Source organism: Opisthocomus hoazin, chromosome 8 (assembly GCF_030867145.1).
Source record: "Opisthocomus hoazin isolate bOpiHoa1 chromosome 8, bOpiHoa1.hap1, whole genome shotgun sequence".
In the NCBI taxonomy this organism is placed as follows: domain Eukaryota; kingdom Metazoa; phylum Chordata; class Aves; order Opisthocomiformes; family Opisthocomidae; genus Opisthocomus; species Opisthocomus hoazin.
In genome coordinates this window covers 71,984,239-72,010,954 of record NC_134421.1, presented here as the reverse complement: position 1 = coordinate 72,010,954, position 26,716 = coordinate 71,984,239, and the positions used below count along the sequence as shown (strand labels likewise).

General features: G+C 42.3%; 1 protein-coding gene across 2 annotated transcripts in view; it reads left to right on the top strand.

Annotated features, from left to right (window-relative positions):
* Positions 1-26,716, top strand: part of CHCHD3 (coiled-coil-helix-coiled-coil-helix domain containing 3) — a 179,173-nt gene that overhangs the window by 10,062 nt on the left and 142,395 nt on the right. For both annotated transcript variants that reach the window (XM_075428453.1, XM_075428452.1), the window contains exon 3: positions 23,944-24,028. In XM_075428453.1, coding sequence (XP_075284568.1) covers positions 23,944-24,028 — 85 coding nt within the window. The remainder of the gene's footprint in view (positions 1-23,943; positions 24,029-26,716) is intronic.

The window sequence follows — 26,716 nt, the reverse complement described above, 5'->3', positions numbered from 1 at the left end:
AGAAATTCTTCCCCATGAGGGTGGTGAAACACTGGCCCGGGTTGCCCAGAGAAGCTGTGGCTGCCCCCTCCCTGTTCAAGGCCAGGTTGGATGGAGCTCTGAGCACCCTGGTCTGGTGGAAGATGTCCCTGCTCATGGCAGGGGGGTTGGAACCAGATGAACTTTAAGGTCCCTTCCAACCCAAACCATTCTGTGATTCTGTGAATCAGCTGCTTAAGCAACGTCACCACGGGTCATCGAAGCGCCAGTGCTAGTGGAAGGGAGTAAGCCCAATCATGGAATTAATGGAGCTGGAGGGCGCAGACGTGGCTCTGGACTGCATCTTCAGAACGAGAGTGTTGTGAGGTGAAACAATCCTCAAGCTTTCATAGATTACAGTTGTTTCTTTTTCCCTAATACTGAAATAATATTTAAGCTGTTCAAGGAAGAATTAACTTATTTTTTTCCAAACAGAAAAGAACTCTTACAGGTAAATTAGTAATTTAAAATGACCAACCCAGCCAGCCCCGTGAAATACTGTATTTATCTCTCAGTATAGTAGTGGACTGAATGAAATATATACTCTTAAATATGCTCCAAGAAATGACATTTGTGTTACTGTTACCCAGAGTTTGGCATGATATAATTTTGGCAGAAGTTTGATTGTGGAAGGAATCTCTGTCTATCCCTTCCTCTCTCCCTCTGTTTCTTTCTTTCATGGTAATGAAACGAGCGTGTTCAACTTTTTTCATACAGTGTGGTCGGTGTGTGGGCGGCATTTAAGGCTGGAATTGCAGTAATTGATTCTCATCACCCCCCTCTCCTTCTGCTCCCACTGGTGCTTTATTTGTTGTTTTTCAGTGTTGTGAAGAGAACTAAAGAAATGAATTCTGAGGCTTTGAAGGGTTCTGCAAATGGAGAAATGGAGGAATCAGATTTGTGAGAGCTTGTGGGAATGAGTTGTGATTTCCCCCGCTCCCAGCTACATGAGGGTCAGGGTGAGAAAGCCAATGTATCCCATGAATATTGTGAAATATTAGGTGGATATTTGATTGGTTTATTTAGGGGTTCTCATTTTACATCTGATAGAGAACTTCTGATATTCCAAATGAAATTTAAAGAAAGAGCACTCGATGCATCGGGTCCTGTCCTACTTGTCTGCCTAAGTAACTAGGTTGTAGGCTGAGGCAGATTCATTGCAATGATAGTCAGCTTCTTTTATAGTTTTTTCTTTTACAAATGGTTTTCTGTCTGTGTGGCTTTTTGCAGATAGGCAGAATTTATCTTTCAACGGGCATTCATTTAGAAGTGTCGTTTTTGTTTCTATATGTTCTTAGACGCAGGTGATTCTTCTCTGCCGCATACTGTGTGCTTTTTGGTCTCAAGTGGATTTGTCGAAATTAAATTTCATGCTGTTCTGCTTAAGGCTGCATGCGCTCTATTAGGGTTTACTGAGTGCAGACATTTGCTCTAAAAATCTTTTGGAATAGTTGTGTGGTACACATATAAAGCAATTTTTGTCGTAGCCAGTGTGACAAGCGTATCCAAAGTATTTGCTTGGAAATGGCTTACAGGTTAGAAGTTAGAACCGCTTGCTTCCTGATGTGGAAGCGCGAGATTCATCCGTGCTAAAACAGGATCTTGCAGTAATTAGCAAAAAATCATGTTGAATAACAACTGTTGGTGGCTGGCATGTGATTCTTGTGTTAATTTCTAGTGCTGCGGTAAGCTCAATTAAGAAACCTTGGGAAACTGTCTTTAAAAACAGGGAGAAAAAAATTAACCTGGGGCAAGGAGATTTTGCACAGTTCATGGAGCCTTTTGCGAAACAGCATGTAATAACGAGTTTTAGGGACTAAATAGTTATGCATTTACTCATGGCATTGGTGCCATTGCCTTTTATTAGTTCTGAGTACTGAACTGTTTTGTAGTTAAATCCTGGCAAAGTTTTAGACCTTTGAGCATAGGCAGTCAGAACCTGTCCTTAGGCTGGGGTGTTTGAAAATGGAGCCAGAGTTTATTGAATGTGTATGAGGCAGAGTCGTAGAAAGATAGTGTGGTTATTTTTAATTTTGTTTCGTTTGTTTGTTTGGTTTTTTTCCCCACATACAATTAAATATAAAAGCATGTTGCTAGGTAGATTTTTTTTCTTCTATTTTTTTTTTTCTTAATTGGAGTTACATTATCCATCAGAAATCAGACTTTGACAGAAGGTGATGCCTATTTGGGACACATTTGTTGCGGTCTTTGTTAGAAATCTCCCATGTATATCCTGGCAGAAATCAAAGTTCGCATGTGCTCTAGTTCTTGGCTCATATTGAGAATTAGATGTGCTGAAGATTGCCAGTAGTAGGTATTGAACCACTTAATATTTCCTCTCAAATTTCAGCCTTTGAGTTCTTTAGTCTGTGCTGTGTCTGGGCACCAGACTAAAACCCAGCTGTTTCTCCTTTGTCCTTCAGAGACCTTCCTGGGAGTATAGGTCAGAAAGACCAGATAGCTGGCTAAGGTAAGAGGGTGGGTAATTTAAAGGATTGGTAGAATAGAAGTCATTTGGAGCAGTTTGAATGGTTTTACTGTCTTAAAAAATTATTGATAATTTTAATGAAATAAACCCAATAACTAAGAACTGTTTGCTTTCACCGGTGTTGGTAGCATTATGCAAGGGAAATGTCATTCTGCTATGTAGCATCCTCTCTTGTTTTATAGTACAATGTATTCTTATACAAATTATATTCACCGATGTGAAGTAGGAGGGGGGTTTAAATGCATTTTTTTTCTTTGTATTATTTGAAAATGCCACTTGTTAGGTGTATTGTTACTTCAGCAGGCCAAGGAGACCTCCAGGTACTAAAACCTCATAGTAAATGCTTTTCTTTCTGTCACTATTTACTGGGTAGATAATCTTCAGTGTGATACTAAAGTGTTAAATGTGTGGTTTATCGCATTAAGATGAAAAGCAAAGCTTTGTTTCGTTCTTTCATCTTCAGGCTGCAGCAAAGTATTACTAAAACTCTTCATCACTTCTCAGATTAGGCAGGTTAAGTATATTGTATAGTGCTGCTTCTTAAAAGCTTTCTACTAGTTGTTTTTTAGTTAAACAGGAGGTGTAGCCACTTGGAGACTTCTTTTCTTCTGCCTCAGGGGAACAGTGTGCAGTTTCAGTTGCTGCTGCAATTTTTTTTTTCCCATGCTGGTTTGCATGTGTACTGAACTCCTTGATGTTCAGTGATCTCGTGTTGAGCTACATTAGTAAAGTTTTGGGGAATGCCAGGCTGAAAATTGCAGTTTTTAGAAATTACTACCTGTTTTTTTAAATCTAAATTTAAAAATGAGAGGAGGGACATTCTTCCCTTTGCTTGCAAGGTTTGTTGTGTACCTCTGGCAATGCTTCGTGAAGCCAGTTTGTCCAATTCTCATTTTTAGCTTCCTTAACCATGTCCGAGTTGCCCTGATGTTAATCGTCTGAAAGCTGGTCGTTCAGGCCAGGGGCGAGATACGGTGCTTCATCCCACCTGGTGAAAAGCTGCTATTTCTCCTTCATCTCTGGAGCTTGATACAGAAAGAGTTGAGTGGTTCATCCAAGATGCTTGACGTTTTTTTTCTTTTCTTTTGATTCTTCTCTTTTTTTGGTGAGAAGGAGGCAGCTTGTCATAAGAAAAAGGAGTCGATTATCTCTGGTGTTACTAAGTGACATTACTCAACAGGGGGACGTGGCACTGAGTATTCTGAAACCTAAGCAGAAAAAGTAATGTCTGCAGAAATTGGTAGAAAGAATTAATAAAAGCAGTGATTATAGAGAAGAGTGACTTCAATGCTAATCAGAAACCTAAGGAAACTGTAATTCTTGGAGAAGCAGCACTGGATATCACATCACTTTGTCAGCTAAGTTTTGACAGAGGACCAATATTCTGTTTCTGTAGCAGTCTGTCTGTTGAAGAGATTGCTGAATACGCTGCCTCCTTTTAATCTGCTCTGTCATTTGCAGGGGAGAGAATGTTTTACTTGAAGAAAAAGTGAGCTTCATATATTCCCAAATTAACAGAAAGCATCTTTGCTGACAGTCAGATTACTCTTTCTCCTTAGGATTTTTGTATCTGACTTCTTGCCCGCTAGAACAGCCTCTTTCTTTTGCCCTGCACCTTTTACTAAATTCCTGAAATCACTTTCTGGTGTTTGAGATGCTCCTGGCTCTTGCATTTGCTCCTTCGTGCTGGCTTAACGTGCTGCTTGGTGACTGCTCAAGGCGGTTTATTCCTGGAGTGGAATTGGATCTGCCTGTTTTTGGCGATACTGCTACTCACTACATCCTTCTGTAGTATCTTGTTTTTCTTACTCCCAACAATTAGTAACACTAAAAAACTGTCAGAGGTGGAGATGGTGCAAGGATTGCATCAATTTAGAGACAAATCATTTGAAAATGTTGTTATTGTTAGCAGATCTCACTACCCGTTATTAAAGATGCAGGTGTTAGATTATTGTTGTTGCGAGAATTTTAAACATTTCAGTATTTGTCCTTTATTTTTATGTAATTGCTGAGTAATGAAATAGGTTCATATTGTTTACCATCAGTTTCCAGTTGTTATTACAGGCGGTAATACAGTGCTAATTATGGGGCTGAAAATACTTCAGTTACCCTATTTCCAAGTTGATAATACTGTAGCTGTCTGCTGACAATTAAATATAAAGCCGCTTTTGCTGAAGTTGGAGGAACACGCGTGATGATGCTTCGTAAGTCACCTCCACTTTACACAAGGGAAACACAGCCTTGCTTCTGTGCAAGGAGTGCAAGTGCCCTTGATACGTTTTTGGGGTGCGTATATTTGAAATGTGGACATTGGCTATTCCTAACCTGACTTCTTGCGTCCTACTATTGATACGTGTTCTATCGCCTTATTACTAAAGCCTGACTTTCAGGTGATTCTTTAAAATAAACATGCGGCTGTACGGGATGCAGGAAACTGGAAACGTTACCCTCAAGGCACAGGAAAGTGCTTACAGATTCTCCTGCACTTCGCTTGCTCAGTCAGTGAACCTCATTTACAGGACCTTGTTACAAATGCTGTTTAAATTCTTTGCCTTGTATCCTTCTTGAGTCAGCAGGGATGAGACCGAATGTGCTGTAGTTCGCATCTGAGCTGAATAAACAAATTCTGGAATTACTGTTTTCTCTGCACTGATACAAAACACCCATGTATCAGCCTGTTGTTATAACTTGAATGAATGAACAGGAGATTAGATTTGAGCGCGCCACAACAGCTGTTAAAGATCCACTTATTTATCACTGCAGGCTTCTTTGTACCTGATTTTAGGTGAATTGATTGCTTTCAGACTTTGTGCACAGTTTCAGTGCCCGTGTCATCGCCAAATAAAATCATGACTTGATACGGAGGTGGTTACACTTTTTTTTGCTGAATAGTCAGCTTCTACTGGAGAATTTTTACTCCCTTTAAGATTTAGCAATCTAACAACACCACTTTAAATGTACAAAGGAGAAGTTTTGCATTTTTATTTATCTTTCCATGCAACTCCAGCCACTGAGAAATCTGGTTAATGGCATCAGCAGATGTACTGATGAGTGTTATCTTTGGCTGAAACACTTTTTTTCTTTCTTTAACCTTTACAGAATCACAGAATCACAGAATGTTCGGGGTTGGAAGGGACCTCTGTGGGTCACCCAGTCCAACCCTCCTGCCGAAGCAGGGTCACCTACAGCAGGAAAGGACCTTGTCCAGGCGGGTCTTGAATATCTCCAGAGAAGGAGACTCCACAACCTCCCTGGGCAGCCTGTTCCAGTGCTCCGTCACCCTCAGAGGGAAGAAGTTCTTCCTCGGGTTCAGCTGGAACTTCCTCTGCTTCAGTTTGTGCCCATTGTCCCTTGTCCTGTTGCTGGGCACCACTGAAAAGAGCTTGGCCCCATCCTCCTGACACCCACCCTTGAGATATTTATAAGGTCCCCTCTCAGCCTTCTCTTCTTCAGACTAAAGAAGCCCAGCTCCCTCAGCCTCTCCTCGTAGGACAGACTTTTACCCTTGAAGACACACTTCCACTGCTTGTTTCTACAGAGTATCATTGCGTTATGGCCTCTTATATAATTTGTTTTTGTCTTCCCTTTTTCCCAGAATAACTTTCAAAGTTATTAACCAGCTTTATTGAAACTAGTCAGAGAGGTAGATTTCCCCAAGGAAAATTAATTTATTTACATGTTTTCTGAAAACTTGCAAATGGGTTGGTGACAATGGTACTGTTGTGGTGTTTCCTGATATGATTGTTGACTGGCATTATATATCATAGATTATCTTCATACTGTTGAACTGATTTGCAAAGTGAAAATAACTACTGATGTATCCTGCAATGCGTGTTGCAACTTTATTTATTTGAACTTTTTTTTTATTTAACTTTTGTTGCACTCCAAGAAATTTCCTCGAAAGGAAGTGTTGAAAACAGATGGAGGAAGCTCCTTACTGGATGTAGATCAGCTGCAGAACGATTACAAAGATCTCTCTTACCAGCAAACACCCATACCTTTTCGATCATTATTGTCCATATTCTTTTTCCGCCATTATTGTCTTTTCCTAGTTTAATTGTAGATTTGCCTTTCTGAATCCCATATCCTTCCCCTTCCACCTCATCAATGCTTTGAAACTTCTGTATTCATCTCTCCATCCTCCTTCTTACTGGGTTTTTTCACCAGTGCCTTCTCTCCAAAAGGGCTGGTCTCCTCGGCCAGGAAGGGAATGGTGCCTCCTGCTGTGTCCACCCGTGCATAATCCTGTCTGGAAAAAATTCAGAGCATCGCTGGTGAGAAAGGAAAGATGGTTTAATGGTGGGGCTGAGCTTGGAGGAGATAATGATGTGTGGAGACTTCCAACAAGAGTTTCTGCAGCTGTACGAGGTGCATAGAGAATCATTTAGGTTGGAAAAGACCTGTAAGAAGAAAGGCAGAGGAATCCTGGAGAGTTAGAAGACTGTGGAAAAGCCTTTGCATCCCTGAGCCTGGGGGCTTTGGGAGAGCTCGGGTCTCCCAAAGGAGGAGGGGGGAGATTCTTTGGGGCAGTGCATGCAAACAGGCCGGTCTAGCTTGTGGAAGGTGGCTGTGCTGCTGTTCTGGGCATGCTTTGTGCTGCCTGGCTGCCACACATTTAAAATTCAGCAGCTGAAGGGAAGAAACTGGGCGCAGAAAAACACTCTTCTTTGGGAACAGCAATGGGATAGGACAAACAAGAGGTTGTTCCCATGTTAAGTAAAATGCAAGGATAACTTACTAATTTGATGTGTCTCATGATTGCTTTAAGTGGTGGAGTAGTTGTAAATTAGTGGTGGATGCAGGTTTCGGTGCGTGGTGATATTCATAGAATCACAGAATGGTTTGGGCTGGAAGGGACCTTGCAGACCATCTCGTTCCACCCACCTGCCACAGGCAGGGACCCCTTCCACCAGCCCAGGTTGCTCAGAGCTCCATCCAACCTGGCCTTGAACCCTGTCAGGGAGGGGGCAGCCACAGCTTCTCTGGGCAACCTGGGCCAGGGCCTCACCACCTCACAGGGAAGAATTTCTTCCTTAGATCTGATCTAAATCTTCAAAAGCCATTACCCCTGTCAGTCAATACAAGTGTGCTGGTGGGCAGTCCTTAGCTCTGGGCCAGCCATAAGTTTCCCCTTCTTTGTTCAAGTAGTGCCAGGACATGAGAGAAGGTAGGGTTATTGTGTATGTCAGAGGAATAGAGCCTAAAGCCACAAGAAGCCAGGTTGTCATTAATTTACTTGCTCGTGGGAAGAAAAATACTGTTGTTTTTTTTTTGTTTTGGACTTGATGATCTTAGAGGCCTTTTCCAACCTTAAGGAATCTATGATTTTAATTTCACAAAGCAGAGGGAGAATTTCCTTTGGCTTTTGGAGCTGTGAGCATGCAGCTGGCTTTGGAAATAGTGTAAGCAGTAGTGAAGGGGTTGGATGTCCATGGGCTGATGAAGCATCATCATGATGAAGCTGTATCCTGCAGTGAACAGCAGCCTTTAGTTATCTTGCTTTATGTTTATTCGCCTTGCCCTCGTTCTCCTGATTGATTGTCCGGATGGGTTTGCTATGAAAGGACAGACTCTATCATAGGGCATAAATGTCAGTTTATGTTGAAAGATTGGGTAAAATAGAAATTAATATTTTGCAAACATTTGTTTGTAAAAAAAGAAAAAAAAAATGGGGGGGTGTTCCTTATACATAACATTGTACATATACTGTCATTTGCACTGTGTGCATGGAATGCCTAATATCAGAAAATAACATTATTCTTTAGCTCGTTACCTGTTCATGCCAACTCACCCCATTTGATCACTCATTAGAAGTCTTAACTTATTTCTTTGGGTAGCCAGGCCCATTGCATATGATTTGAACCACTTTTATGTAGAAGAGGGGCTCCCTGCCCCACAAACGTTTGGCGCGTGGCCATTTGACAAGAAAATTCGCTGCCTAGAGCTGCTCTGAGCTTGTGTTCCCACCCGTGGGAAGGGGTGTGAAAATACCCTCAGCGGAGAGCTTTCTGATTCGGACTGATGAGCGGCTTTGGGAATCTTCTTATTCCTGTCCAAAGCGGCTGCAATCCAGGGCTGTTGCTGGCTAAATCTGACTTTTCCGTGCCGCTGATCGTGTGCAATCGCAGCTGGAGAATCCTCTTTAAGGGTGACGGTAGCGGATGAACTGAACACCAGAATTTGCTATTTATATAGCCTTGACAGTACGGAGGGTCCCACACGGGGGTGCTGGCCTGTGCAATAGCAGTTAGTAATTCTTTGCAATTAGTGGTGTCTTCTAAATGTAAACCTAAAGAGATGTTTTAGTTTGTAAACCCTTTTACCTAGTGATTGTGTGTAGAAATACGTGATTATTGCCCTGTCCTCTATAGTGATAGAAGACGTTCATTGAAATAAATGGGGTGAAAGAATTTAGAAATCATTTTATCTAAGAAAATAAAAGGAATACTGGTAAATTTCCCCATACTGTCAGATAAAATAGCTTTACAGTAAACTTATGAACCATAAAGATCAGAAACTGGGCGACTTAAATTGTCCTGAAAGAACACGGCATGCTTAATCCTGTTGAAAGCGGGATCATAAAATCCTTCCCATCATCGCTTACAGTATGGCTATTTTTCTTAAATGCTGAATTATGGAATCATGATGCTTTTATCCATTGTATTCAGCAAGAAAGGCTTTACAGTGTATGTATAGAACGAATTGCTAGCACAGACAGCCGAAATAGCAAGTCTCTCAGCTGTTGTTTTCGATGTGAGGGTATTCTGGCAGTGGTGGTCTTGTAAAGGTACGTGATGCTTCCATTTCATTATTATTTTTTTTTTAATTATTTAAAATGAACAGGACAGCAAAATGACTTATGGCTAAATAGCTGCTGAAATAATTTATTTCATATGTATTTATACACACTTGTATTACGGTGATGGGTCATTCAGAAGACTTGGTTGACATGATTTACGACCTTGTAAGGGCATTGAGAACAATTTAAAAAGTTATAATCAAACTTCACATGGTCGTGCAGCTGGCACAGCAGGAATTCCTAGAGAAAATAAAAATTAGGTACGTTTTTATGTTAACTGCCACCTTTAACTCAGCTCCAGTTATTGGTGGTAGATGGTTGATTTTATTAGCTGTCACGTTTCAAGACGTGTTGCCCATATTTCATGTTCCTTCTCTTGCAGTGCTTCCCTGTATCTGTCACCTGTTCAGTCCAGCTGAAGTCCTCTAAGACAGGGTGTTTCCTCTGTGTCAAGCATGCATATTTTTTGTAATGAATTCTAAGTTTCTGGAAGAAAATTCTGGACAGATTTTTTGCTATACTGCATTAAAATTTCACTAACATTTTTTTCTGAACGATTACAAAGTCTGACGGGAGAATCGCACACACAGACAATTCTAAATTTGTGGTGAGAACCTCTGTCTGTTTTTCCACCGTGAGTGTCATGACTCCAGGACATCTCTCCCTGCCTGCATTCAGGGTGACAGTCGGAGCTTGGCGGGAGCTGGGGAGAAGTGGGTTGCTGTGTTTCCTGGGCGATGCGAGAACCCAGCCTGAGCAATGCGTAAGGATTCCATAGCGGAGGAGATCGTGCGGTCGCTATTACGCCATCGGTGCCTGGAAGGGCTCTCTGTGCAGGCTCTTCAGAATTGGTTAAAAGATCTAATTCCAAGTTTTACACCTGTAATTTTCTATTTTTTAATTTTCCATCTTTCTGTCGATTGTATACATCCATTTGATTGCCAAGAAGGCCAGTGGGATCCTGGGATGCATTAAGAGGTCTGGGGCCAGCAGGTCGAGGGAGGTTCTCCTCCCCCTCTACTCTGCCCTGGTGAGGCCCCATCTGCAGTACTCCATCCAGTTCTGGGGTCCCCAGTTCAGGAAAGATGAGGAGCTACTGGAGAGAGTCCAGCGGAGGGCTATGAGGATGATGAGGGGATTGGAGCACCTCTCCTATGAGGAAAGGCTGAGGGAGCTGGGCTTGTTCAGCCTGGAGAAGAGAAGGCTGCGAGGGGACCTTCGAAATGCCTCTAAATATCTGCAGGGTGGGTGTCAGGAGGATGGGACCAGACTCTTTCCAGTGGTGCCCAGCAACAGGACAAGGCGCAATGGGCACAAACTGAAGCAGAGGAAGCTCCAGCTGAGCATGAGGAAGAACTTCTTCCCTCTGAGGGTGACGGAGCACTGGAACAGGCTGCCCAGAGACATTGTGAGTTCTCCTTCTCTGGAGATATTCAAGACCCGCCTGGATGCAGTCCTGTGCAGCCTGCTGTGGGTGACCCTGCTTCGGCAGGGGGTTGGACTGGATGATCCCCAGATGTTCCTTCCAACCCCTACCATTCTGTGATTCTGTGATTTCTGCTTAGTTGATTTTTCTGTTAGCTTATTAGAATGTAACCTTGGACATGCTAGGGAGTAACAAAGATTCTCTGCTTTTCTTATTTAGGTGTGAATCTCAGAAATGAGTTATTTTTGTTACGTAAAGCTGTTAAGCACAAGCAGATAGAACCAAATTCGAAGTATCGCGGGGAAAACCTTCTAATCCTGCTCTCCCCCTTTTTTCCAGCCCCACTCATAGGCTTGTTCTTGGGATTTATTGCTGAAGTTACAGCAACAGTGAGGTACTGAAAAGAGGATATTCCAAATATGACGTGAACTAACTTTGTTTTGTTATGTCTAGATCACGTACCATCTTGTTTCTAACTTAAATTAGTATAAATTGATTGATACCCACATTTACATTGTAAAATAGATAATGTAATATATGCAAGAGCGCCTTTGGAAACTAAAATATTAAAAATATTTTTAAATTATGCACACTTAATTGCATTGTTTTCATATTTAATTATCCTATGAGCTTGTTTAAGTATTGCTGCATGTTACCAATATTTAACATTAATACAAATTCTGGTCCTTGGAGGCGCGCTTTGTGTTTGTGCTGGATCCATGATTGTAGGAAGTGCCTCTAATTGTGAATTTAAATTGAAGGGTTGCTCTATGTGTTGGTAGTTAAATTTGTATGAGTCTGAAAACAGAATTTATTCTTAAGGATGCTGTTTTTTAAGAGTGATAATTAAATAAACAAATCCGCAACAGTTTAAATGCTGACCATGCCTTGATCCATGGTTCATAATAAAGAAATTTGGGAAATGTGTAGTGAGGTCACTCATGAAAGCAACTGTTCTGGCACACATAGATACTCATTTCTGATATTTCGCTTGTGCATGTGCCAGTAAACTGCCTGAGGGTCTCTAAGGAGTTGCTTTGTGGTTGAGAGAGATGGGGAGAGAAACAGCTACTTTGGTCTTTAAAGCAAATAACTTATTTTTAGTGTTTTTTCTTCAGTGCTGGTGGAATGAAGGGATGGTTCATTTTTTTTTTTTCCATTGAGTGTAAGCCTGGTTTGGACTATTTATAGAGTTAAAGACCAGGCAGAACAGTGTTTGAAAACCATTGATACTTCTAAAAAAATAAGCTGTGTGCCAGGAATACCGACGTACTAACTGTTACAGTGCTTCCTTGTTTCCTCTTGTGTGCTGCTACCAGCAAATCCAGGCTCTTTCAAAAATAACAACTAAAGAAGGAAGGGTGTATTTAATGGTGTCATTGCCTTATCAGCTAATTTAAGCACACTAAATATATTTGCTATGGTTTTAATTGACACTGAAATACATTGATTTGAAGACTGGAAGTCTCGCTATTAGCTTTAGTGTTCAATGAATATTTGTAAGGCTTTCTTAAAAACTTAAGTTTTTAGGATTTCGGGCTAAGAGTTCCTTGACAACGTTACTGAGATCCAAAGTGAACTAAAGGATGTAACTCTACCAGCGAACTTTATGCTCAGAAGAGTTACCTGATTGACAGTTCTGATGGGCTGAAGCTTCTATGTATGCAGAGACAGCGTGGGTCGGCGTAGATGGACTGTCTGGCATTGATTTACCAGTGCACTTTAACCTGGACCTCAAGTAACCTGTTTCAGGGGTGAGACAAATTTTGTTTCCGTGGTTAGCCGCTGGAGACAACTTTGAGAATGTCAGGGAAAGTAACAATGTTTTCTTGTTGTTTGATGGAATGAGAAATAAAGTATATACTTTCTTTTTTTTTTCCTGGTCTAGTGGAAATTATTGTATGGTACTTGAGTGCCTGTCATTAGTGTAGTTGGCTACTCTTTTGAAATTAAGATTAATGGATTTGATATTTAGTTTTTTCTCTGCTGTTAAATGGCTACTGTTGATACTGATGTTTTTTGTGTGGAATTTAGATATGGTCCAAACTGGAGTGTTTGCTAACTAGAAAGAATAATTTGAGGGTATTTGCATATTATAATATTTGCATATTATGCATCTTAAATTGGAATGTGGATGGGAAAAGTGTTTTGATTATGGAAGACCCGTAATGTGTTTATAAGCCCACAGCTTGATGCTGTGAAGGTACCAGGTTGCTGACGTATGCTTTCTGATTCAATATTTATGACTGTTAATGCTCAGTTAGGAATTTTCCTCGCGACATCTTCATTAAATTTAATGTCTACAAAGCTGCGGTTGCTCTGCCAGCGACTGAGACAGATGATGGGTTTGAAGACAGCCCTGAGGTATGTTGTCCCAAGCGAGCTGGTTAATGTTCATCCTTAATGTGCACAGGGATGTGAGAATACCTTGTTGGATCGATGGTTTGAATGCCCTGATGCTCTTTTGCCAATACCAGATGTTACAGAGGTGAATGAGAGAAATTCTGCAGCAAGTTCTTGTGTTTTTCCAGCAATAAAATAAGTCTTCCTGTTTCTGGCAATACTGGTACATACCTTGAAGCAGCATTCTCCAACTCCACTTTATGTATTACATAGCCTGTTAGTGTTCTTTAATGTTGGGGTTTTTTTTCCCCTGCTTGATTTTACTTGCTTTTGGCTTCAGCAAAAAGAGTTGGCAATATATTGGCCACTGTGCATTTCAAATATCACAAAAAAACCCAAACCCAAAATAGAAATCTTTTAAATGCTGCCCTGTCAGCTTTATTGTGAGCCTTTTTAACAATGTCTGATGGAAGAACGAGTAGATGCCCAGAGCTACCTGCTTGACATTATTATGTTCCATACCATGCCTCTTCTCTGTGTTGAGCCATTTTGGGTTTTCTTTCCGTTATTCCCCTGTGCTTTCCCAAAGGAGAAGAGTTGTGTGGTAGAGCCGTGCATTTGTCAGGTGCCTTCTGATAACTTCTGAATTTATGAATCGGTTTCAACCAAATACGACTAAGAGGAGCTGAAAGGCTCAAGGCCCTGATATTTCTGTAGGCTTTGATAAACCAAGGGCTAGGTAGGAGAGGGACAATACGACGAACACCTTTGTGGAGAGAAGGTCTTCAGCTGCTGGGGCTGTTTTGCCGAAGGTTTACCACTCCGCACATACGCAATGGCTGGCAGGTTGGCCCATGTTCTGCAGAAGCAACTGCAGCCTGTGCTGTGTGTTACCGAGCCAGGAGAGAGGGCTGAAGTTTGGAGACTGGAGAGGTGCTCAAGGGAGACAATGTCGTGAGGACAAGCGAGATCAGCTTGACTGAATGTGTGGGGGCAGAGAAATAGGCAATGCGCATCTGTGAGAAACCAGTCTATGTTAGGGCTTCTGATGGAAAAAACAAAACGATAAAACCAAACCCAAAATCGCTCACTTCTATGCTTTGTTTCAAAGACTAATATTTCTAATGTTTCCCTTTTGCCTTAAAAGAAAGAAAATGTTAACCTAAACTATGGGACAAAGTAGTTTGGAGAACTTTTCAAAGTGATTATTGTGTTTAGCCCATAAGTTTTGGTGGAACTGAGGTAGATCTCAGCAAAGCTTATCCTTGGCTTTAACTGTTGTGTGGCAAGACTGGTAAAATGCTATGCTTGAGGAATCGTGGATGCATAATCTTGTATCTGTTTTTCATATTCTTTCTCATTCTTTATGTTCTATACTTATGTTGGACTTTCTCTTCCCCTTCGGCCTTCTTCCCTCTCATGCCCAGCTGGCCATTAAAGAAATGTTCTTTGCGCGATACTTGAGGCTTACGTGTGATTGTGGTTGATTTAAAAAGCAAGCAAAGTGTGAGAGAAAATCGCGTTACGCTTTCTAGCGTGTGTGACTACTCATTTTTCAAAACTGAATTTGTATACCATTGTGCTGCTCAGCTTGCTTAGTTTTATATTCTCCTTTTAAAATTTTTCCGCTCTTCCAAAGTCTTGAATAAAATGATTTCAGACTATTTATGTGCAGAGTTTAAAGTCTCTGTTTAGCTTTCCCATTGCTTTCTGTCCTCTGTTTTGTCTTAGCCTGTTTCTAATCCATGACAGTAATTTGCCACTCATTTTATAACTGCACTTTCCTAACAGCCTCTGCCAAGTGCTGATGTAGAACATGAACCGAGCCGCATGTGTAGCCTCTTGTTTGCCGTCTTGTTGGTGCATTGAGGCACTAATTTAATGATTGTGCGTTCTGGTTTTGTGTATCTTACCCCTGCGTTGGTCCTCTGGATTGCACCCAAGCCGTGTACTTAATTTAAAGGGTGTGGGTTGTCCTTCCTTGTGACTTGTGCATTTGAAGGCAGAAGTAGCCTGTGTAGCCCCAAGCGCGTTGCAGAGCTCCTTGGGTGAAGGAGTGGTGGTCTGAAACTTGAGAGGAGAGGCAGAGGGACCTGGACTTCTCAGGCTTGGAAGCTCCCTTCCAGCAAGGAAGTTGTTGAGAAGGCAGAACCAGTCTTTTCATGGTGGTGCACAGCATGAAGACAAGAAACCAGAGGCAGAGGTTGAAACAAGAGTGCTTTTGACCTGGAAGGAGAATCTTTCTCGCCTTCTGGTCAGTCAGGCATTGAAATGTGTTGCTCAGAGGGGCTTTGCTGTTTCCATCCTTGGAGGCATTTTTTGTAAAAGCAAATTTTTAATCTCTTTAAAGAAGATGGTCAAATGGCCTGGAGGACTTTTCTGGCCTTAGAGAAGGTGCTCTCTGAAGGATGTCCTGTTTGCTGGACAGCCTTTTTTTTTTTTTTTATTACCAAAGCTGAATGACAAGGAAAAGTAGAACTGTTTTTCCTTTTTTTATGTAAATGCATTCTCTGCACATTATTTAGCTAAGTATTTTCTAAAAGAGGTTTGATTGTATCAAACTGAAGTGTCTCTTCATTAATAACTTAATGCACCTGCCCTTTCAAGAGGGTTTAGTTGAGGTGCCTGATGATAATAAAGGCTATTTCCATTAATGATTTTTCTGAAAATGCAAGACTAATGGGCAGATTCCTAGCTCTGCAGGCCAGAGGCTGTTTGGTTAATTTGTCCATAGTGTATTCCTGATTTCTTAGGCTAACCTTTTTGAGGCTGCAGGTGTCTGCCTTACCTAGCGTGTGGTGTTTGCAGCTTTGGGTGCTGCCTTCCTGCTGTAACCGTAGTGTCATGCTGAATGTTTTTTCTTTGAAGCACCTGCTTTAGAGTGAGAAGAAAAACATACGGATTTAGATCTCGTGACTAGCAAGGGCAGAGGAGTTGGAGAAGAATACTATGAGAGTAGCTGAGTTGCACATACCCTTAGGCACCAACCCGTAGTAGACCTAGTGTTATGGGTTTACCTGGCAAGGTCTTGGTAGTGGGGGGGCTACAGTGGTGGCTTCTGTGAGAAGCCGCGAGAAGCTTCCCTCATGTCTGGTAAAGCCAGTGGTAGCTGGCTCTAGGATGGACCCGCAGCTGCCCAAGGCCAAGCCAGTCAGCGACTGTGGTAGCACCTCTGTGGTAACGTATTTAAGAAGGGAGGAAAAAACTGTGGGGAAAACGGCAATTGAGAGAGAGCAGTGAGACGATGTGAGAGAAACAACTCTGCAGACAGTGAAGAAGGAGGGGGAGGAGGTGCTCAAGATGCCGGAGCAGAGAGCCTTCGCTTGCAGCTCGTGATGAAGACCACGGTGAGACAGGTTGTCCCCCTGCAGCCCATGGAGGTCCATGGTGGAGCAGATCTCCACCTGTAGCTCCCCACACCGGAGCAGGTGGATGCCTGCAGGAAGCTGTGACCCCATGGGGAGCCCGTGCTGGAGCAGGCTCCTGCCAGGACCTGTGGACCCATGCAGAGAGGACCCCACACTGGAGCAGGTTTTCTGGCAGGGCTTGTGACTCTGTGGGGACCCATACTGGATCAGCCTGTTCTTGAAGGACTGCACCCTGTGGAAGCGACCCACGCTGGGGCAGCTCATGAAGAGCTGCAGCCCATGGGAAGGACTCATGTTGGAGAAGTTTGTGGAGAACTGTCTCCTGTGAGAGGGACCTCACCCTGGAGCAGGGGCAGAGTGTGAGGAGTCCTCCCCCTGAGGAGGAAGGAGGATCAGAGATGTGTGATGAACTGACCACAACCCCCATTCCTCGTCCCCCTGCGCCGCTCAGGGGAAGGAGGGAGAGAAACGGGGGTGAAGTTGAGCCTGGGAAGAAGGGAGCGGTGGGGGGAAGGTGTTTTAAGATCTGGGTTTATTTCTCACTATCCTACTCTGATTTGATTGGTGATGAATCCCTTTTCTCCCCAAGTTCAGTCTGGTTTGTCCGTGACGGTAATTGGTGAGTGATCTCTCCCTGTCCTCGTCTCAACCCTCAGGTCTTTCATCATATTTCCTCTCCCCTGTCCAGCTGAGGAGGAGGAGTGATAGAGCGGTTTTGGTGGGCACCTGGCATTTATCCAGGCCAAACCAAGCCACCTAAGGGAGAAAATCGCTGATTGCTTCTCAGGGATTGTCATCACGTGAAGCTGTTGGCTTTGCTGCGATACTGCTAGCGGATGGCTTTTGAAGCTCCAAGATGAAGTGCTTATTGTGTATCAGAAACCTCAGTAACGGTTGGTAAGTGTGTGAGCTCTTCAGTACCCTTAGCTCCTCTGTCCTGATCAATTGTCCCTGTAATTATTCGAAGCATTTTGGACCCTGGGAAACACATCAGGTGTATGCTTTCTTTTTCATTTGATTTTTGAAGCACAAGTGGAGAACCAATTACAAGGGTCAAGAAAATGTCTTTGCACACTCTTTTTGTCTGTCCAATTGTTTGTGTAGTTTTTTTAACAGTGATCAGGTTAGTCTTTACCTGGACTCCAGAAAACAATATCATATCTCTACAAATGGCTCCCAAATCTATTTATGTGTGTTCTGTGGCCTTTTTAAAAGGTGTCAGGATAAGCCTCCTTCAGGTTTGCTAAAGGACATTGGGTGGGTAGGAATCTGAGACTGTCTTCCTTGTCTGGAAGAGGCTGAATGGAAAAGTGTTGAAACGCAGCTGTGGGGAGAACGTTCTTACGCTTCCATAGCTGCCAGCCTGCTCTCACACCCGTTCGCTCCGCGCATCTGTCTGAAGTTACAGAGTCACAGAATCATTAAGGCTGGAAAAGACCTCTAAGATCATCCAGTCCAGCCGTCACCCCGACACCACCATGCCTGCTAAAGCAACCGGAATGAGCTGGTAGAAAACTGGAGCGAATGTGCTGTAACTTTTATTCTGGAAATTGCCTCTTCTGTTCGTGGGGCATGGTCACAGATTTTGGCCAATTGATACGTATTGGGTGTAATTTGTTGTTTCTTTGGATCTAATCTTTGGCTGTCTTGTCTTCTCTCTTCCATGCTGTTAAAGCTTTGTTTTAGGTGCGAAAGAAGCCGAATATATCATTTTGTGTGTGTGTATGGGGAGAGGAAGTTCACTGAACCAAATACATATGTTAGCTTGTGCTTGCAGTACGTGAAAATGGTTTAAGTAATAATAACTAGTTATTTTAGAAATGCTTTAAGTTAGAATCTGTGCATGAAGGGGAGGAAGTACTTCATGCATTTGCACTGTAACATGAGGCATAAATGACCATGTCTATCAAACTTCACCAAAAGAGTAGGTGGACAAATCAGGAACATCAGGTTACTGCATCCTGGAGGCCATCAGAATGGCAAAACGTCCTTGTCCGTTGGCAGACACTGCTTGGTCTGCCGAGATGCAGGCAAGAGCTTTGTTTTTTTTATTGTATACTGATGTTCTGTGTCGATGGTGGGATGTTACGTGGAACAGTGTGGTCACTCTTTTAAGCGATGCACAACCCGCTGCTAGATGTGAGCGTGGTAACGAGCCCATTGGCAATGCGGTTGGTGGTACTCCGTGTCCATTATCCTGAGGAGAATACCGCTTATCAGACACCTATCAGCATCCACCCTTCACATGCTAGGAGGGTAGAGAAGAGTTATTTCTGGCTGTAGCACTATGGCTTTTTGAGTACAGTTCCCATTACTGGCCATCTATCTAAATTGTCTGGTGATGGGAGGTGTGCATTAGCACATTCAGGCTTGGGAAACGGTGGAGCTGCATTCGTTTGATGCTCTGGTAGGAGCGTAAGAAAGCCCTGGGATGCAAGTATGACCTTGCTAAATGTACTTGCCTGAAAATCTTCCAAATTTGTCTGCTCCAGGATGCACTTACTATGAAGTTGATGCTGATTTCGGTATCCTGACGAACTTAAAATACTAAAGGGAGTGCTGGTGGGAATGGCTACATAATTTTTGGCAACTGCTGTATAATTACCGGCTCCGGATCATGCTTATTGTAGCAGTCTTGCGCCCAGTGGGTTGTAATATTCTCCAGTACTTTAAAGTCCAGCTGTCTTGTCTTAATGCCTTATAGTCATAGCAGAGATTGTCAAGACAAAGAAATTTTATTGCTTCTCTCTAGAAACAGTTCTTTTTTTTTTTTTTCCTGATCCTCTTTCTAATGAATTAACTTTTCTCTTTTTAAATGCTTCTCCCCCCTAGAACAAATCCCTCCTACTTGTAGAACTGTAATTTTTTACGGAAACATCATAAAGTTCCCATTTGGGAGCTACCCAATTATATCTTACAATAATTCTGTTGAATGATCTATAGCTCCAGTTTTATTCCCTATTAGTATTTGGCTGATCGATGGCGAACATAATTGATTGTTAAGGTCAAATGTCTTTATTGGCTGATGCCTGAATCTTTTCTCATTACGACTTCGAAGACCTTTGTATGGTCTGTTAGAGTTCTTGTACTCATTTTTGCACACCAGAACAATAAAGTTGGTGATGTAGGTGCTGGTGAGCAATATACTTGGGCAACATTTTGTGTATTCCCAGGTGCAGTATTAAAAGGATGTGAAATACCGGGGTATCTGGGTTGAGCAGAACTGCCGTGAGAAACCCTTGATCGTGGGTTTTCAGTGTTCTGTGAAGAAGGTAGCTGTGATGTGAAGTAAATTCTTTGCTTTTATGACAGCTTAATCATTTCTAAGTGTATAAATGCAGAACCTTAACTCTGCTCATTTTGGCTTTTGATACTTACTGAGGTGTGCAGGAGATCAATGTGTGCTGCGATACAGAAACAGGATCCTGGTGATTGCCTGATATTTTGCTAAACTTTTTTCTCTTCTGTCAGTACGGTTTGCTGTGACTAGCTGCTCTTTGGAAACGTGCAGGTGCTGTAACAACTCGGTATCCTCTCAAACGGAGAGTATCCTCGCATAGCCTCAGAGGAGAAAATAGTGGAGCAGTGTCAATAGTAGAGATATTCCAAATCAAATGGGTTTTTGCTTTTCCATCCAGGGTTTGTGGCAGTAATCTGTTACAAGACTCATATTTACCTCTGGATTTTCACGTATGTTAATATGTTTTTGGGCTGGAGGCTCACTTGCCGTTCACAAATGTTCCCCCACTTTTCCCCAACACAACTCTGCATCTGTCATCTAAGCATTTCCTGCGTCTGGCAGGATGGGTATCGATTCATTCTGCTTCACTTCAGATGGTTATAACTGAATTAGTTGGCCAAGACTCCCGTATAGTCAATGAAGCTGCTCCGTTTGTTCATAAAATTCACTATTTTAGAAGTCTGCTTCAGGATGAGAAGAATTGCACAGTGGACTCTGTTAACTATAATGGGAACGCAGGCTAATGATGTTGGACATTATTTGCAGATAAAGCAAACCCCTGGGGGTGAGGTCATCGAGACACACAGCTATTTGTCACTGGCTTTTTTTGTGTGTCTCGCTTTATTTTTAAAAATCTGATTACTGGGTAACGTAAAGCAAAGAACTCGTTCCGCAAAGGGAGTACTAGAATTGGAGGCTGTCCCAGTTTTGTCTTCTGATCACTAGGCACCCTCTAAGGCACTTCAGCTTTATTTGTAAAAAAATAAATGTATCTGCTTGCATTAGTTGGCAGCTTGGTAATGAGAGCACTTTGCTGGAGTATGTGTGATATGTGGGCTCAAACCGGTCCACCTTAGGAGGATCTAGACAATCTGGAGAGATGGGCCTGTGTGAACCTCATGAGGTTCAGCAAGGGCAGGGTCCTGCACCTGGGTGGGGGCACCCCCTGCTATCAATACAGGCTGGGGAATGAGAGTTTGAGAGCAGCCCCAGAGAGAAAGACTTGGGGGTGCTGGGGGATGAGAAGCTCAACACGACCCAGCAATGTGCGCTGGCAGCCCAGGAGGACAACCATGCCCTGGGGCTGCATCCCCAGCAGCGTGGGCACAGGGCGAGGGAGGGGATTCTGCCCCTCTGCCCCGCTCTGCTGAGACCCCCCCGGGAGTCCTGCGTCCAGCTCTGGAGCCCTCAGCACAGGGCAGAGCTGGAGCTGTGGGAGCGGGGCCAGAGGAGGCCCCAGCAACGATGCGAGGGCTGGAACCCCTCTGCTGGGAGGAAAGGCTGGGAGAGCTGGGGCTGCTCAGCCTGGGGAGGAGAAGGCTGCAGGGAGACCTTAGAGCAGCTGCCAGTGCCTGGAGGGGACCTAGAGGAATGACGGGGACAATCATTTTAGCAAGGCCTGTAGTGACAGGGCAAGGAGTAATGGTTTTAAACTGAAAGAGAGGAGATTTAGACTGGATATAAGGAAGAAATTTTTTGCGGTGAGGGTGGTGAAACCCTGGCCCAGGCTGCCCAGAGAGGTGGTCGATGCCCCATCCCTGGAACCATTCCAGTCCAGGTTGGACGGGGCTCTGAGCAACCTGACCCGGCTGAAGATGTCCCTGCTCATGGCAGGGGTGTTGGACCAGATGACCTCTGAAGGTCCCTTCCAACCCCAAGCATGCTATGATATTGTGATGCTATGATCTAAATTCCTCATGTTCCACTTTCTGGGCAAACTGTTAGCTTGTTGTGAAAGTAGGCGCGGATGGCTTCTCGCCCTATGCCCCAGTATCTCCACAAGTTTGTTAGCACCACTGGTTGTTGAAAGCTGTCTGTATGTGCAAATACTTCATACAAATGCAACCGCTAAGGAGACTGTTGGTTGTCTTGCAGTTGTTGGTTGTCTTATTTTGCCTGAAAATGTAGTTATCCTTTTTTTGGCTACCTAGGCAAGTGTTCTTGTTCCTGCTTCTGAGGGCAGGTGAGGGCCTTGTAGCACCTTCTTGAATTCAGTATCTATGTTACACTCAAGTGATAGGCGTTTTGGAGTGAAATTTGATGTCTTCTGGCTCTGTGGTTCCATAGAGTAGAATCTGAGCCAGATGCTTCATATAAAGAAGGGAATTATCCGTAGGCCTGTACTGGAGTACGAGAGTATTACAGAGTTACAGGGGTACAGCTCAGCTAGTGTAGGTGTACCTTTATTCCAGACAAGCAGGTCTAGAGTAGGATTTATGTAGGAATAAACCTGGAAATAATTAATCGATTTTTAATCTTTCTACAGCTGTACTTCATAGTTGTTTTCTTTTCCACCTAGAGCAAAAACTCATTCTTCTTGACTGCTAAAAAGCAATATTTTATGCAAAGTTAACAGCTGTTCTGGTGAAGTCAGCATAACTTTTGGATACCAGGTTACTACATTTTCCCAAGTGGAAAATTTTCCAAATGGAAAATATCGATCTTTCTTACTAGATTGCTAGGTGTTTAAATTTTTTTTTTCTTTAATTCCTGCTGTGTGTGTGAAGTTGTATTTGGATAAGAGAGAAAACATACAAAAGCATCTCTGATTTTTTTTTTTTTTTTTTTTAAGATTGAAACAACCTTTTCAATATGGTTTCTTCTGGAAGTCTATTGAAACATATTTTATTGACACAATGTCTATTAGAGAAAGTAACAGCAAACTGCTGCTCATCTTCTTGGGTCGGATTTTTCACAAGTATGCAGTTGCCTATAGATAATATTGAATAGTAACGGTGTAGTATTGTCACAAAATCACAGGGTGATAAGGGTTGGAAGGGACCACTGGGGATCACCCAGTCCTGCTGCTGAAGCAGGGTCACCCAGAGCAGGCTGCACAGGACTGTGTCCAGGCGGGTCTTGAATATCTCCAGAGAAGGAGACTCCACAGCTTCCCTGGGCAGCCTGGGCCAGGGCTCCATCACCCTCAGAGTGAAGAAGTTCTTCCTCATGTTCAGCTGGAACTTCCTCTGCTTCAGTTTGTGCCCATTGCCCCTTGTCCTGTCGCTGGGCACCATTGGGAAGAGTCTGGCCCCATCCTCCTGACACCTGCCCTTAAGATACTTGTATGCATTTTGCATGACTGAGCCCTTGAATATCAAAGCAACCTGGGAATGGACCTGTTTTGTGTTTCAAAACCTCCTTGAATGGATTTTGGTAGTCTCGTAGATGTCCATTGGCACAGGTTGCCCAAAGAAGCTGTGGCTGCCCCCTCCCTGGCAGTGTCCAAGGCCAGGTTGGATGGAGCTCTGAGCACCCTGGGCTGGTGGAAGATGTCCCTGCTCATGACAGGGGAGTTGGAACCGGATGATCGTTAAGGTCCCTTCCAACCCAAACCATTCTGTGATTCTGTGAAGCTTGTAGGATTAATGGCTCTCGTATTTCTCTACCTTTGTGTGGGAAAGTTTATTCATAGGCCTGAAGTTGCTTCCCTGCTTTTTCAGTTTTCAACCGGACCTTCGACTAATTTATCTGACATAATCTAAATGAAGAAAATATTATTTCCATATCTGCTTATTTAAACAAAATTGTGAGAATTTGAGGCAAAATCTTTTTTGAACAATAGAAAGTATGGCTATCTAGGATGTTGTACATGCTTTGTTGGGTGAAATATGCATCTGAAAATACATGATTCCTCACACCAGGAAGATGTTTCCCTTGGTTCTGTATGAATAAAAAGCAGCAATTTATGACTTTACAATTTATGTCTCATTCCCATTCCTCTCTGCCCCTCCCCCCAATTTTGTGTTATGAAGGCATATTTCTTAAGAAAATATGTATTTAATTTAACAGATACTGTACGTTTGGTAGATTTCAAAAGATTCCACTAATTTAAAAGTTGTTTAATAAGAGTAATTTTTAAAGGCTATCTAGTGTTGTATGCTAAAATTTGAGAAGTTGTTAAACCCCAAGAAAGCACTCCAACTACTTTATAGAAAAAAGAAAATAAATAAAATAGAGCACTGTATTGTGCAGTGGTTTCTGTAATTAGGAATATGTTGTGTTCTGTTAACAGTTCATTTCATTTTCTTTTAATTGTAGTTAATGATGAAGAACTAAAGAAAAGAATAGCTGAAGAACTGGCGTTAGAACGAGCCAGGAGAGACTCTGAAGCTCAAAAGAGAAGGTTGGTTTGTTAATAACAATATTTAAAACAACTATGCGCTTTTAATGCTTTTATTACTGTTATTTATCTACATACTATAAACAGTTGAATTTTGTACCCTGAGACAAAATGGTAGGTAAGACCTTTGGGCGATACAGCAAGTTCTGATATTAAATACAAGTTGAAACAGCAAATTAACTGCTATTTCCTTGTACGAGCTGCTATAAAATGTTGATCTAAATCCCTTTTGACCTCATAAGCCTGACTGTTTTTTGCAGTCTTTTAAGCTTGGTTGTTGTTGATTTCTCCGGAGTCCAAATACTCACTTTGTGTGCAGGGATAGAAATAGCTTGAGAGCCAGCGGAGGTGAGTTACTTATAACCCCTCTGTTTGATCGAAAGGTAAATTTGAACAGTAGGAGAAGTGGCAATTCTCGTTATTTCTCTGAATTCTAGATATTTCTGTAAGCTGCAATATGTTTAGAACTGCTTTAATAGTCATTGTGCTGTGAAGATACAAAGTTCTGCATTAAACCAGTTTACTGGTAGGAAACCCTTTTGGTACGTTTCAGTATCCAGGAAGGGTTACTTTTCCTATGCACGTTTTTTCAGAGATTGTAGCTACTGTGAGAGACTGGGTAGAGTCATGTGGAACACAGCGGCAGGCTTGGGATGCAGCACCTTGAAAATACACTCTGCAATGTTTGGTATGGTACTGTGGGATTATTAGCAATTAAAAAAAAGTCCTGTTTGAGTTTGGCTGTATGGTGAACTTGGTGGACTTGAGTGTTAATTTGTACTTTCTTTCGGTGATTTTCCTAAATAGATAGTATGATACACTGAATATAAATATTAATCTACATGTTGTCCTCTATTCAGAGAATGGGAAGAAAGGCTCATTATGATGGATTTAAAAAATTAGAATGTAATTAGTACTACTTAAACTGTCTGCATATATATCGGTGGTTTCCTAAACATCATTATATTATTATTTAATTGAGTTAGGTTGATGGAGTATATAATTAGATAGGACTATATAAATGTCCCAGAAAATAAAAATCAGGCTTTTTTCTTTTTTGAGTCAGCAATAAAGGAAATCAATATGTTACAGTGAAATCTCTCCTCTGTTGAACTGGGCTTTGACAGGAAAACTTGCGTTACGTTGGAGCTTAGTGTTGGCTGCTCAAGGGCTAAGCTAAACATGGTTACAAAACATTTCCACACTGTAACTTCAGTGGTTTGTTGTTTGACACTTTTCGGTAATTTTCATTAAGTATTCTATAATTCAGGTCTTCATGGGTTGTGCATTGATCTGTGAAAGGCAGGGAGCAGATTTGCTTGTTGTCTACTGGTTTTATGTTTTGTAGGGAATAATGCTGGCAGCCTTCCCTTTATTTGGCTAAGGATGAGCGGGGAAGATATTGCATATCGAAAGGATCCTGTAAAATCTTTGTTGTCTTAAAATTAGGTTGAAGAATCTTTGCTTTTAAAAAATAAACGGTAAATAGAAATTAAAATAAAAATATAAAAAACAAAATGGCAACTGTCAAGTCTTGTTAGCAGCTTTAATCATTTTCTAGTTTTGATTTCTTTTGTTAACAAGAAGCAAGTATTTCTTATTACGTTTTCTGCACAGTGTAAAAATATATTTTAACCAGATTGTGGAAGCTCTTTTCGTGTTGGGTGAAACAACTTTAAAAGATGCAGATGTTTACTTAGCTGTTACTTGAAGTCTTTATGGGCTGCATTCTGGCTGAGGTTTGTGTTTTGAAAACATTCAAGAAGTGCTGTAGCAAATGTGGAGCCGTTCTTCTCCGAATCAGATTCTTCTGAGAACGAAGCGAATGCTGCTCTGTTGTTCGCTTTAAGGACCGATGTGTGTCATTCAGGTTCAGCATACCTACCCCTCCTCTTTTATTCTAGCTGAGAAAGCAGTCTTTCCACAATGCAAGACCATGAAGAAAGTTTGTGCAATGTTCTTTTTCAAATTGGGATCCATACTTATTGGGGGGGGGGGGGGGGGGGGAATGCAGTCTTCTGTACAACCTCCTGTTCCAGTCTTCTGTAAACGCAGGAGTGTCAAGAGTCGGTGTAATTTTTCATCGTTACTGGCCTTCAGTTTTCAAGGGAGTGTGTACTGAAGAGCTGCATGCGCATTCTTCAGATAAAGTATTTTGTCTTGCGTGTCTGTCTAGTGCGGACTGTCCTAGGTAATATAAACATGAAAAGGCAAAGATTCTTCTCAGCTGTAGTTATTTGTGATAAACGTACACACACATTGATGCAGTGTTGGAGAACGGAACAAAACCTGAGGTCCCAGCTATGCCGTGCTTAGAACACGGAACAGAAGGAAACCGGTAACAGAAAACGGTTCATGGGACTGATACGTCAATAGTCACTCAAGAAAAAATACAGCAGAACGCAGGTTTCATAACTCACGTGAGAGGAAGCGGTGTAGAAATGCCCTGGTGCTGTCCGAGGCCAGTTGGACTGGGGCGCGGTGGTGTCTCGTGTCTGTGAGCAGCAACACGTGGAGCTGGGACTCTGCTCAGCTCCGATGGCAGGCTTTTTGACAGGGAATGACAATAACGAGGGCTGACCCACTTAACGTAAGATTTGCAACTTTCAGCTAGGAAATGATTCTATGATTCATTCTATGATTCTATAAAAACAAGTCAAAGTGCTGCACTCTAAATTTTTTTTTTTTTTT